The 13,371-nt window shown below is 42.8% G+C and overlaps 1 protein-coding gene across 2 annotated transcripts in view; it reads right to left on the bottom strand.

Annotated features, from left to right (window-relative positions):
- Positions 1 to 13,371, bottom strand: part of itga9 (integrin, alpha 9) — a 493,651-nt gene that overhangs the window by 128,858 nt on the left and 351,422 nt on the right. For both annotated transcript variants that reach the window (XM_078216645.1, XM_078216646.1), the window contains exon 20: positions 7,307 to 7,386. In XM_078216645.1, the coding sequence (XP_078072771.1) occupies positions 7,307 to 7,386 (80 nt within the window). The remainder of the gene's footprint in view (positions 1 to 7,306; positions 7,387 to 13,371) is intronic.

The following is a 13,371-nucleotide window of genomic DNA, read 5'->3' as shown; positions in this document are numbered from 1 at the left end:
CATGTGACTCCAGATCCACAACAATGTGGTTGAGACTTTACTCACTTAACAAGCCACTTAGTTCAAGAGCAATTAGGGATAGACAACAAATGGTAGTCCTACTAGTGATGTCCACATATCATTAAAGAATAAAGCCAATAAAAAGGAGACATTTCAAGGCACTGCAGAGGTACCACCGATGATGTCTTTGCAAGATTTTCCAAATCCCTTGGCAAGAAAGGCAATCGAACAGCCGCAAACTCTTCCAAGTCAACCTGCCCATCATTGAGGTGCTAATCATTTAAAAACAACTATTGCTGACTCGTATGCCTGACACAAAATTCCTGAAGCATTTGCTCTACTTGGAATCTGGTCATGGCAGCGGAGGACAGTGGAAATGCTTTAGGGATGTGTTCAAAAATCCCTGAAGAAGTCAAACAGGCTGACGGGAGACACTGGTTTGTGACCGACGAAATTCGTGAAGGCAAGAAACACATCGAGAAACTTCATCAGGAATGTGCAGAGGTGAAGTTAAGGTATTCCAAGGGAGTGCCCAAACTTCTGAACAACCCATCTATCCAGCCCTTCAAGCACCATCTGCCCCACATATGGTAGTCCGCAGATCGCATGTTGAACTTATCAGCCATTTCATAACCCATCAGACTGGTCATATACTCAATCCCAAGGGGTTGCCTAGAAGGAAACTTGTGGTGAGATGATGGTGCAATGGTATTGTCATTGGGCTAGTAATCCAGAGACCCAGGGTAATAGAACATAGAACATTACAGCGCAGTACAGGCCCTTCGGCCCTCGATGTTGCACCGACCAGTGAAACCAATCTAAAGCCCATCTAACCTACACTATTCCAATATCATCCATATGTTTATCCAATAACCATTTGAATGCTCTTAATGTTGACGAGTTCACTACTGCTGCAGGCAGGGCATTCCATGCCCGTACTACTCTCTGAGTAAAGAACCTACCTCTAACATCTGTCCTATATCTCTTACCCCTCAATTTAAAGCTATGTCCCCTCGTGTTAGCCATCACCATCCGAGGAAAAAGGCTCTCACTATCCACCCAATCTAATCGTCTGATCATCTTGTATGCCTCTATTAAGTCACCTCTTAACCTTCTTCTAACGAAAACAACCTCAAGCCCCTCAGCCTTTCCTCATACGATTTTCCCACCATACCAGGCAACATCCTGGTAAATCTCCTCTGCATCCTTTCCAACACTTCCACATCCTTCCTATAATGCGGCGACCAGAACTGTACGCAATACTCCAAGTGCGGCCGCACCAGAGTTTTGTACAGTTGCAACATGACCTCCTGGCTCCGAAACCCAATCCCTCTACCAATAAAAGCTATCACACCGTACGCCTTCTTAACAACCCTATCAACCTGGGTGCCAACTTTCAGGGATCTATGCATATGGACACCCAGATCCCTCTGTTCATCCACACTACCAAGTATCTTACCATTAGCCCAGTACTCTGTATTCCTGTTACTCCTTCCAAAGTGAATCACTTCGCACTTTTCCGCATTAAACTCCATTTGTCACCTCTCAGCACAGCTCTGCAGCTTATCTATGTCCCTCTGTAACCTGCAACATCCTTCCACACTGTCCACAACTCCACCGACTTTAGTGTCATCCACAAATTTACTAACCCATCCTTCTATGCTCTCATCCAGGTCATTAATAAAAATGACAAACAGCAGTGGCCCTAAAACAGATCCTTGCGGTACACCACTAGTAACTGAACTCCAGGATGAATATTTCCCATCAACCGCCACCCTCTGTTTTCTTCCAGCTAGCCAATTCCTGATCCAAACCACTAAATCACCCTCAATCCCATGTGTCCTCAATCCCATGTAATGATCTTGGAACTCACGTTCGAATCCCACCACGACAGATGGTGAAATTTAAATTAAAGATCTAATGATGACCATGAAACCACTATCGATTATCATAAAACCCATCTGGTTCACTAATGTCCATTAGTGAAGGAAATCTGCTGTCCTTACCTAGTCGGGCCTACATGTGACTCCAGATCCACAGCAATATGGTTGAATCTTAAATGCCCTCTGAAATGGCCTAGCAAGTCACTCAGTTCAAGGGCCATTAGGGATGTGCCATAAATGTTGACCCAGCCAGTGACGCCCACATTCTATGAATGAATAAAACAAAACTGAGGGAGTGCTGTATTTTAGATGAACTGTAAAACCAAGGCCATCTGCCCTGTTGGAAGAAATAAATAATTCCATGGCACTATTCAGGGTGGAACACAGGAGATTGTATGAGATGCTGGCCAATATTTATTTCTCAGCAAAACAGCAAAAAAAGGATTGAAGGCAGATAGACTGAAAGCCATTCATCATTTAAGTCATTGGTAAATCACACAGATGATAGCACAGAGCAATTTAAAAAAAAAAAGTTTTAAAAAGTTACTGTGAAATTCCCCTAGTCGCCACACTCCGGCGCCTGTTCAGGTCAATGTATCTAACCAACACGTCTTTCAGACTGTGGGAAGAAACCAGAGCACCCGGAGGAAACCCACGCAGACACAGGGAAAACGTGCAAACTCCACTCAGTCATCCAAGCAGGGAATCGAATCCGGGTCCCTGGCGCTGTGAAGCAGCAGTGCTAACTACTGTGACAAATTTCCACATATTCATGGAATCACACAACACAGAAGCGGTCATTTGTCCCATCATGCATATCTCATCATGGAAGAGCTATCTAATTAGTCCCACTCCCCTGCTCTTTCCCCAATTAAAAACAGAAAGTGCTGAAGATCCTCAGCAGGACTGACAGCATCGGTGGAAAGAAAGAGAGTTATCAGGTGGAATTCTCTGTTTTTGAGACCAGGTGTGGTGGCAGGAGGCTCCACCACTGTCTTTCCTGCTGGCCACAATGGCAGAATCCTGTGCTTGGAACATCATTAATTATGCACAGGCGAGTTCCCCTCCAAATCTCCTGGTGAGCCAGAAGCTGATTCGTCTGCCCACCCTCAGCTGGTGGATTCCTGACACCAGTCCAGCATACTCATATCACCCTTTCTAGCCTAGACTGTGCATGATGTCAGCAGCCCAGAGGAAAAAGGCTAGCAGCCCCAAGAGGCAGCTTATTTCTCAATTCAGCCATTCCCCGAGCCCATCACCTGTGAGGTGCCCATGCCCCATCTACCCACTGCATCTGGAGTCTTCATGTATATCCTCCTAATGTGGTATCCCTTTAACCCCCTTCTTTGTGAGTTTTTCATGCAGCGTTGTTGGGGGTCCAGCTTCACTTCCCTCTGTCTTCCATTGCTTATCTTCTTCACCCACCTCCTTGCCCCTCTGCCTGCCATCATCAGCCCTCTCCCTTGCCCCCTCTCCTTGTGCAGCCCTCCTTCCACATTGCCCTGATTGTCTTCATCAGGCCACCACTAGTAGAATTGCATAAATGTAAACAGATGAAATACAGTAAATAAGTTGTTGAAATTAAGGCACAAATAGCCAAGACATTTTGGAAATATGATCTTATGGTGTTAATGAGGAACTGGCTCAAAAAACGGCCCAACTGGTTACTAAATTCTACTGGATAAAAGTCGTTAAGGGAAGATAGGGAAGGAATAAAAGGAGAAAAGGTGGAGGTGTTGAATAAGAAGAATATTACAGTGCTGGAGAAAGAGGGTGTCTACTTGGTTAGAGCTAAAAGAAATAGAGATAACAATTGGGTTAATTATATTGAGGAGGAAAGTTGAAGGGATATTAGAGAGAGGTACAAAACTATAAATTATTACAAAGGGATGGCTTTAATTACCCTAATATTTGGGTGGCACGGTGGCTAGCACTGCTGCCTCACAGTGCCAGGGACCCGGGTTCAATTCTGGCCTTGGGTGACTGTCTTTGTGGAGTTTGCACATTCTTCTCATGTCTGGATGGGTTTCCCCCAGGTGCTCCAGTTTCCTCCCACTGACCAAAGATGTGCAGATTAGATTGATTAGCCATGCTAAATTGCCCCTTAGTGTCAGGGGGGTTAGCAGGATAAATATGTGGGGTTACAGGAATAGGGCCTGGTTGGGATTGTTGTCAATGCAGGCTTGATGAATCGAATGGCCCCCTTCTACACAGTAGAGGTACTATGATTCTAATAATTGTGTAAATAAAGGGCAAAGATCAGTGAGAGCCTCTGAAGTGTTTCTAGGCAAATTTTCTTCATCGGTGTATTTTTGGCTCAATGAAGGTGGAAGCAATTCTGGATCGGATCTGGCTCTGGGGAACGAAGGGAGCCAAGTACAGGTTTAAGGTGCTGGGGGGTAGGTACAGGGGAAATGTTAGGGGCAAGTTTTTCACACAGAGGGTGGTGGGCGAGTAGAATCGGCTGCCGTCAGTGGTGGTGGGGGCAACTCAATAGGGTCTTTTAAGAGACTCCTGGATGAGTACATGGGACTTAATAGGATGGAGGGTTATAGGTAGGCCTAAAAGGTAGGGATATGTTTGGCACAACTTGTGGGGCCGAAGGGCCTGTTTTGTGCTGTAGTTTTTCTATGTTTCTAAGTGCATCAGGTGTCTTTGGGGGAACATTTAGGAAACAGTGAGCATTGTATCATTACGTTTAGGTTAGCCAGGGAAAGAAACAGGTAGAAATCAGAGTAAATTCTTCATTGGAGGTGAGCCAATTTCACTGGGGTAAGAATGGATCAGGCCCAGGTAAACTGCAAACAGCTTGTCAGGCAAAACTTTAACAGAACAACAGGCTGCTTTTAAAGAGGAGATGGTTCAGATACAATCGACGTACATTCACATGAGGAGGATAACCAAAGCCAAAGCTGTCTGGATGATGAAAGAGGTAGAGATTACAATGAAGCATAAGAAGAGTGCTTATAACAGAATGTCAGATTGATAAAGGGCTGGATTTTCATAACTTAGGTTGGTAGCTCAAATTGGAAATTTCCCGACTTGGAAGACTCACCTGGGTATAAAGTGCTCCTTTATGTGCTATGTTTGCTCCAGAGAGTGGGTGCAGGATAGGGTTGGGCCCACTACCTCCAAAAGTGATTGGAAGCGGCCACAGGGGTAGCTCAGTGCTGAGGCGGGCTAGTTAAAAGGTCCACCTCTGCTCTTTGGGACTTCATTCCAGTTGTTTGTTTACATCTTAGGCCCTCTATCCCTCACCCCCATTTCCATGCCACATCAATGCTCCCATGCCAACTCAATGCTCCTCCCCACATACATGGTCTCTTATAACGCTAAAGCCAACTCATGCCCCCCATCCCCAATACTCCACATACTCTGCATGCCACTTCATGACCCTTCCATGCCTATTAGCCTTGTATACACTAGGTGCAGAAACAACCAATCCTGCAGTAGCAACAGCATATGTAAAACTGCAGAGAAAAAAACCCATTCATACTTTATTGAAAATAAAACTGGTATTCCCACAACCCTATAAAAGTGTCAGACAAACCATTAAAGTATCAATAACAGAATTTTCAAGCATTTGATACCTCTTAAACCCATGCAAATAAACATTGAGACATTGACAGAAGAGATCATGGCAAAAATAAGTTAGGAAATAATTAATAGAGATAGGAATCAAGCAAAATCTGCACTTTAGAAATAAAATTATTCCCATAGTCCTTTTATAAGCATCTGGGCTTTCAGTCAAGTCTCATTATGTATGTTTGGTAGTATAATCTATGTGTAGAACAAACAAGTCCTATCATAACAATGGCATTGGAGGAACTGCTTAAAAAAAACACCCACTCATAATTTTCTTAAAAAACTGTTTTTTTACAAGTGTTAATTAAACAGACCTCTAAAGTATCAATAACTGGAGCTATAAGCACGCAACACCTCAATTTTGTGCAAATAACTTTGTCCTAAGATGTGTGGGTTAGGTTGATTGCCCATGGTAAATTGCCCCATAGTGTCAGGGGAACAGCAGGGTAAATAGGTGGGGTTAAGAGGATAGGGCCTGGGTGGGATTGTGATTGATGCAGACATGATGCGCCGAATTACCTCCTTCTGCACTGTCGGGATTCTATGAAATAAACATTGAGCCATTGACACAATAGATCACGGACAAAATAGCATATCACAATATCATTGCTCACCTGATTGCCCTTTTAATTAAACCTGAGTAAATTCTAACTTGTCCAAATCTTAATTGCCTTCTTCCTATGCTCGAATAAATTTTCGCTTCCATATCACTGGTGATCGGGAAGCTTCCAGAATCGATAATTCTTGATAAAATGCACAGTCATGTGGGGTAAATGCAGCTTAAATAAGGAAAGTCAGCAGGGATTTGTGAAGTACAAATCAAGTTTAACTAACTTGTTTGAGTTTTTGATGAAGTAACAGAGAGAGCTGATGAGGGTAATACTGTTGATGTGATATATATGGACTTCCAAAAACCACCACACAACAGACTTTTGAACAAAGTTAAAACCCATGGAATAAAAAGGACACAAACAACATGGATATGAAATTGACCAGGTGACAGCAAATAGAAAGTTGTGGCTATGGATCTTTGATAGTCTGGAGGAAGGTTTATATTGGCGTTTCCAGGGGTCAGTGTTGGGACTCTTGCTCCAGCTAATATTTATTGATGACCTAGTGGATGATATGAAACTTGGAAGCATTATGAACAGTAAGGAGGATAGTGTAAAACTTCCAAAGGACATAAACAAGTTTGTGGAATGGGGCAGAACAGTGGCAGAGGAAATTTATTAGGTAGAAATGTGAAGTGATTCACTTTGTAGGGAGAACCTGGAGAGACAACACAAAATAAAGGTTACAACTCTAAAGTTGGTTCACGAGCAGAGCGTTCGGGTGTATGTGTATATAAGGCAGTGCGAGTGGAAGGACAGGTGCTCGACATGTAATTTCATCTGTCTGCCCAATCTTCCTATTTCCTCCTGCAGTCCCTTACTTTCCATATCATTGTTCACTATAACTCTAAATTTCACATAACTGAAATGTAGAAATTAAACCAAGGTCATTTTAACATACTTCAAATCACACCATGCTGTTAATGCAGAGACAACACTATACAATTTCCTCCAATCTGAAAAACAATTGTTCACCAATATAAAGAATGTAGCAGTTACTAACTGCTAAAGGTAAAACATGGTAACTTTATAACAGAGACATTGTAATATTGGAGTTTGGTCATGGAGAATACATTTTTATCCTATAATTAAAACCAACTTTACATTTAACAGTATTTCAGATGAAACTTCTATTTTGCGTTGCTCAGTAACCAATTTTAAATGCGGAGTGTACAGACAAATAAAGCCCAGGTCACAGTGATTTTTACATTCTGCATTGTACCTTACCTTTGTGTTGTGACTGTGAACTCCAAACTTTCCTGCTCTCCAGACAGGTGGCTTGTATCAAAAATCACACTGAATTCATACTACAGGGATAAAAAGAAAGTATTTGGAGGTGAACAAATGAACCAATGAAATCTTATCTATCTTCCAGTGTATTATGATGAAGAAAGGTGCTGAGCACTACACTCACTCATCTCTGCTGATGTTTTGCAATACAAGATAGGCACTGAGTTACATCCACTATCCTGTTACCCCAGGAATTTTAATGAGCTATTACTGTTAACCTTTATCCTAGGAGCAAGGCAGCTCTGTCAAACAATCTAGAGCTTTATCTAATCCAATATAATCTAATTGATTCCAGGGCCCCAAATTCAACAGAAAGCATAAACAACACGTGAAAATGCCTTCAGTGGGACACATCCCATAATAGTGGCTCATACGATGGAGACCTGTGCATTCAAAGCATAATGGTAAACAGAAAGCTTTTTAAAAAAAAATCAGTGGTATACAAAGAAAATAAATCTGGATAAAAGAAAAAGAGGAAAAATATCAATGCCCTCAATTATTCAAAAATCTCTGATAAACACACATTGAACTTCACATATATGCTATGTACATTCCTCCAACTCACCAATGAATCTAATCTGATCAAAGAACAGTCATGCTGTTTGAGTGCAGAGCCTGTCATTTGGAAAGTTGGATGGCAAAAGATTTGAAAATATCATACAGTTAAGTGTATTGATAAGGAAGAATAGTCGTGATAGAAGTGAGGTTGTAGGATAACCCTCAATGTAATTGTTTTCTAGTTCCTGTTGCTGCATTTGAACTTCCAGGTCGCCACAGCTGGAGAGGAAAGGAGATGTACAACAGGGTTGAGGAAAGTTAATAGGCAGCAGAGGGGGAGAGGAAAGGGGTAGAAAAACAGATTCTTAAAAAAACTATCTGAGGTAATGGAGAGCATTGGAGAAAACGAGAATCATGATATGACATGCTGACCCCTGCAGCTGATCCTCTGATATGGAGGGACAGTCCACATTGGGAGCCAACTTTCTCAACTTCAGAAATATTGGGGGTGATTTTCTGGCCATCGCAGGCGCAAATCCTGTTATGACCAGAAACTTTCATAAGAGGGCCAGAACGGGACTTGCACTGGGGAGATCTCAGAATGACAACTTCCCCGCCCCCTGCTAGCAATGTCACATGTGAGGGTGTGAACCTGATTACCATTAATTTAAACATATTTAAATATTCAAAAACGCCTCATCTTCTGGGAACGCCATCTGTTGCCACCCATCAGCATGATGCAACACCGGTGGGAATCACTACTGTTCCCAAAAACAGAGACCAGACATGATGACCACATTAGGGACTCAGGGTCAGGGGCTACATTGGCCTCTATGGCAGAGGTTCACTTCATTTGTGGGAGGGGTGTAATATCAGAAAATGGAGGGCTGGGTAGTGACACACAATGCCAGCAAATGGGGGGGTGCCCAAAGACAACAATGGAGGGCGGGGGGGTCTCTCTAATGTTGATATGTTGATTTGAGATCAGGGCACCCTTTTCGATCTCTGTGGGACTGGGCTTGCCAGCATCATAATAACAGTGCGTAACTTGCCCCTCTGCCGTGAACTGGCAAAGTTTGGGAAGATCTGGATGGGAAACCTGCCTGTTTCTCTGGTTTTCAGTTTGAACCTGACACGTGACTATTTTTTGGGAGCCATTATCTAAAATGTTGCTGGTTTTCTGATTCCATTCTCTGCTTGTTCATTTGTGTGGGAAGCTGTAAATTGACCATGACAAGAGCTTTAAGTCATAAAGTCTCAGCCAATTCACACCGCATGTAAACAATGCAAAGCTCTAAGCCAAATTTCTAATCGAACCTGGCCCTTCTTCCTTACCAAATCTGATATAAAAATAGTTCAATGCTTTCTTTATTTAAAACTGTAAACAAAAATTGCACTTGCGTTCCCCTCATCACTTTGCAGCAACAGTTTCCAAAGGGGAAATGTAATCATAACACCATTAATCATCGGAGCAGCTGCACAAACCTTGACCCTTCATGAATGTGATTTACATGAAATTTAATTACCAACATAAATGTGATTCAGGATATATGCTTAATATAGAAATTGCTATATGTGGAATACTCAAGTCCTGAAGAATATATCTGCAAGACTAAGCAGTCAGCAGGTCGTGGAGGAAACAATGAAACTTGACCTCATCCTCATAGAATCATAGAATCCCTACAGTGCAGAAGGAGGCCATTTGGACCATTGAGTCTGCACCAACCACAATCCCATCCAGACCCTATTGCCGTAACCCCACATATTTACCCTGCTAATCCCCTGACACTAGAGTCAATTTAGCATATCCAATCTACCTAATCCGCACATCCTTGGACTGTGGGAGGAAACCAGAGCACCCAGAGGAAACCCACGCAGACACGGGGAGAATGTGCAAACTCCATACAGACACAAATTCCGCACAAACTCCCCATCAATCTACCTGTCACTGATGCATCTGTCCATGACAGTATTGGCAGGAAATACTACCAACACAATCCTTGTGGAGCCTAAGTTCCATCTATATAAAACATTGGTGAGGCCCCAGGTGGAGTATTGTGTGCAGTTCTGGTCACTACACCATAGGAAGGAAGTGATTGCACTAGAAAAGGTACAGAGGAGATTCACCAGGATGTTGCATGGGCTGCAGCATTTCAGCTATCAAGAGATACTAAATAGGCTGTGGTTTTGGCACGTCATGCTGCAGCTGTACAGAAGCTTAGTTAGGCCTTATTTGGAATACTGTGTACAATTCTGGTCGCCACCCTACCAGGACGTGGATGCTTTGGAAAGGGTACAGAAGAGGTTTACCAGGATGTTGCCTAGTCTGGAGGGTATTAGCTATGAGGAGAGGTTGGATCAACTCAGTTTGTTCTCACTGGAACGACAGAGGTTGTGGGGCGACCTGATAGAGGTTTACGGAATTATGAGTGGCATGGAGAGAGTGGATAGTCAGATGCTCTGTCCTAGGGTAGAAAGGTCACGTACTAGGGAACATAGGTTTAAGATGCGTGGGGAAAAGTTTGGAGGAAATGAGCAAGGCCAGTTTTTTTACACAGAGGGTGGTGAATGTCTGGAACGCGCTGCCCGGGGAGGTGGTGGGAGCAGGTACGATAGCGGCATTTAAGGGGCATCTAACGCATGAATAGGATGGGAATGGAAGGATACGGACTCCGTAAGTGCATACGGTTTTACTTCAGGCAGGCATCATGATCGACGCAGGCTTGGAGGGCTGAAGGGCCTGTTTCTGTGCTGTATTGTTCTTTGTTTTTTGTTTTCCTTAGAGCAGAGAAGGCTGAAGGGGGATCAGATTGAGATGCATAAAATTATGAGGGGAATAATTCATGTGGATAGGAAGGAACATTCCCCTTAGCAGCGGGGTCTATAACAGGACGCATAGATTTAAGTTAAGGGGCAGGAGGTTTTTGAGTGATGTGAGGAAAATCTTTTTCACCCAGAGGGTGTTGGGAATCTGGAACCCACTGCTTGAAATGTCATAGATACAAGGCTATGGGCCAAATGCTGGAAAATGGGATTAAAATAATGGGATTAAAATAGATACCAGCTTGATGGCTGGTATGGACACGTTGGGCCAAAAGGCCTCTGTTCATGCTGTAAAATTCTATAACTCTATGACACTGTGCACACTCTCCATCATTTTGTGTAACACTATCACTGTGGTAAATGAGATGGCAGCTCAAAGCTGGACATCCAAGAGGTGCTGTGGGCCATCTGATGCACAATTGATTCTATCAAATCTGTAATTTTGTGTCCCAGAATATCCCTCACTCTACCATTGCTGTCTAGCCAGAGGACCAACCTTAGTTCTATGAGGATGGATAAAAACTGGCAAGTATAAAAATGAGTTGCCAACTTGGTGAAGCTACAATGCAGGATTATATGCATGCTAAACACTGGAAGAAGCATGACATACACAAGCACTTGGTAAGTTTTGGAAAGTCATCTATTGTACCTAATTGCAATGTGTGAAATTATCCAACCATTAATTCAGCTTGTGGTCACAGCTGCAGGCAACTTCAAAAAAGCTACGTGTTTTTCAGTTCGTCTTTTGTGTAAACATTGCAGTTAGGCACAATGGTTGTACTTGAGATGCATGCAAGTGTGAAGGGAAAGGTAAATAAACACAGCTAACTACATGCTGAGTAAAAACCATTAAGCTGTCAATCAAATGAGAGTTAAAAGCACTGGCCTGAAATTGATTGGAAACAAAGGTTTTCAAAGGGTTGGAAAGTATTTCAAAGACTCTGAGCTTTCAATGAAGGCTCAGAGGCTTGAAGTAAATGCTGCATTAAATCAACGCGGCTAAGTGAACAGCTGTGGAGATGGGAACGACCTCCCCCTCCCCCTCGCCCCCCCCTCCCCCCCCACCACAGTGTCCAACACACCAGGTCCATGATTGTCAGGACCAATAGCAAAGCCCTGCCCAGTGGGGAGGTGGGTGAATAGCAGGAGGGAATTGAATTGGGCTTCCAGCCTGCTGATCACACTTAAAAGAGACAATTTGAATAATTATCGCGTTGCCGGCCACTCCACTCTGGCCAGAAACTTGATTGGGTCCAATGTGTCGGGCCGGGAGCATTGAGATGGGTTTGGCGCCTGGCACAAAACCCAGATTGACGTGAATCACATCTGATTCTCCGGGCCGGTAGGAGCTAGCGGGCACAGAGAATCCCCCCCCCCACCTTCCCCAAACACATAAATCAGAGAAATAATCAAACAGCACATGGAACTGATCAAAGTTGTAACTGAGTACTGTAATCTTGTATAGATATCCTGAAGTTTAATAGGATTCAGATGGAAATGTGCTCAATAGTTCACATATGATGACTTTTGGGGGCATTGTTTGTCTCCTTTGAGAGGTTGAATGGGTAGAATGGAGTCCATGCTATCCATGTGGAGAAATAGGAATTGATGTGCTAATCTGCCTTCTTTCATTCTACACTTTATGTTTCTTTATACTTATTTATTCATAAGTGTGCATCTACAAACACTTCCTGTCAACATTTCCATTCTAAATTCCTGTGTTCACACTTACACTGGAAACTGCCTATGTAAACATGTCATGCTCTCAGTAGACCCTTCTACCAGCATTGGTATGGCAGTGCCTCATTTCTGGCCCCTGCATCAATCAAATATACTTTTCTGCTTCCCAAATTTATGCAAATTGTACTATTTCATGCAAAATAAGAATAAAGCATTGTATATGAAAATAAGAGGACAGAATCTTTACAGCATCTCCTGCTGTTAGGATCCTTCTCTTCCTGCCAAAGTCAATGGCGTTTTGGACAGCTTTGATTTGATTTGATTTATTATTGTCACATGTATTAGTACATAGGGTAAAGTATTGTTTCTTGCGTGCTATACAGACAGCACACTGTATTTTACAGACTCACCCCAGCCACAATGAAACCATAAAATTCCACCAGGATGTTTGATTTTAAAATGGCAACTGAATCATGTCTCCATGCTCTGATCAAATTCTATTCTGTTCTCTAACCTTATTTCACCTCAGTGCCATTCTTGGGATTCACTCTGTTTGTCCCACATCAAAGAAGATCAGGGATATCTAGGAGTCTTATGCATAGTATGTGTTTCTTGAGAATCACTCTTACTTCCTGAGACACATTCTTCTCTGACCATCACATTCAGGTCCATTATCGCTGCTACCCTAAGTTGTATGATATCTTCCATCTGATGGTCTCAAAGAGTGGCAGTCAAGAGGGGAGGTAAATGTTGTCGGAGCAGAGATGCAACAGATAATCTTACTGCTGGATTTTGCCTAATTTTTCAGCATATCCTAACAAATTTTGGGAGGGAGCGCTGAGAAAAGTTCAACAAAAAGGTTTGTATTTTCCCTGTTTTCTCTCCAGTAGACTGCCACAAGGAAAGTCACATAACTATATTATGTTGGCGTTGCTCCTTGATGAACCTTGATTGCTCAATATGAGGGATATTGGTGCTAGGAAAAATTAACACTTTCTACT

Source organism: Mustelus asterias, chromosome 7 (assembly GCF_964213995.1).
Source record: "Mustelus asterias chromosome 7, sMusAst1.hap1.1, whole genome shotgun sequence".
Lineage (NCBI taxonomy): Eukaryota > Metazoa > Chordata > Chondrichthyes > Carcharhiniformes > Triakidae > Mustelus > Mustelus asterias.
This window is presented reverse-complemented; position numbering and strand designations above follow the sequence as displayed.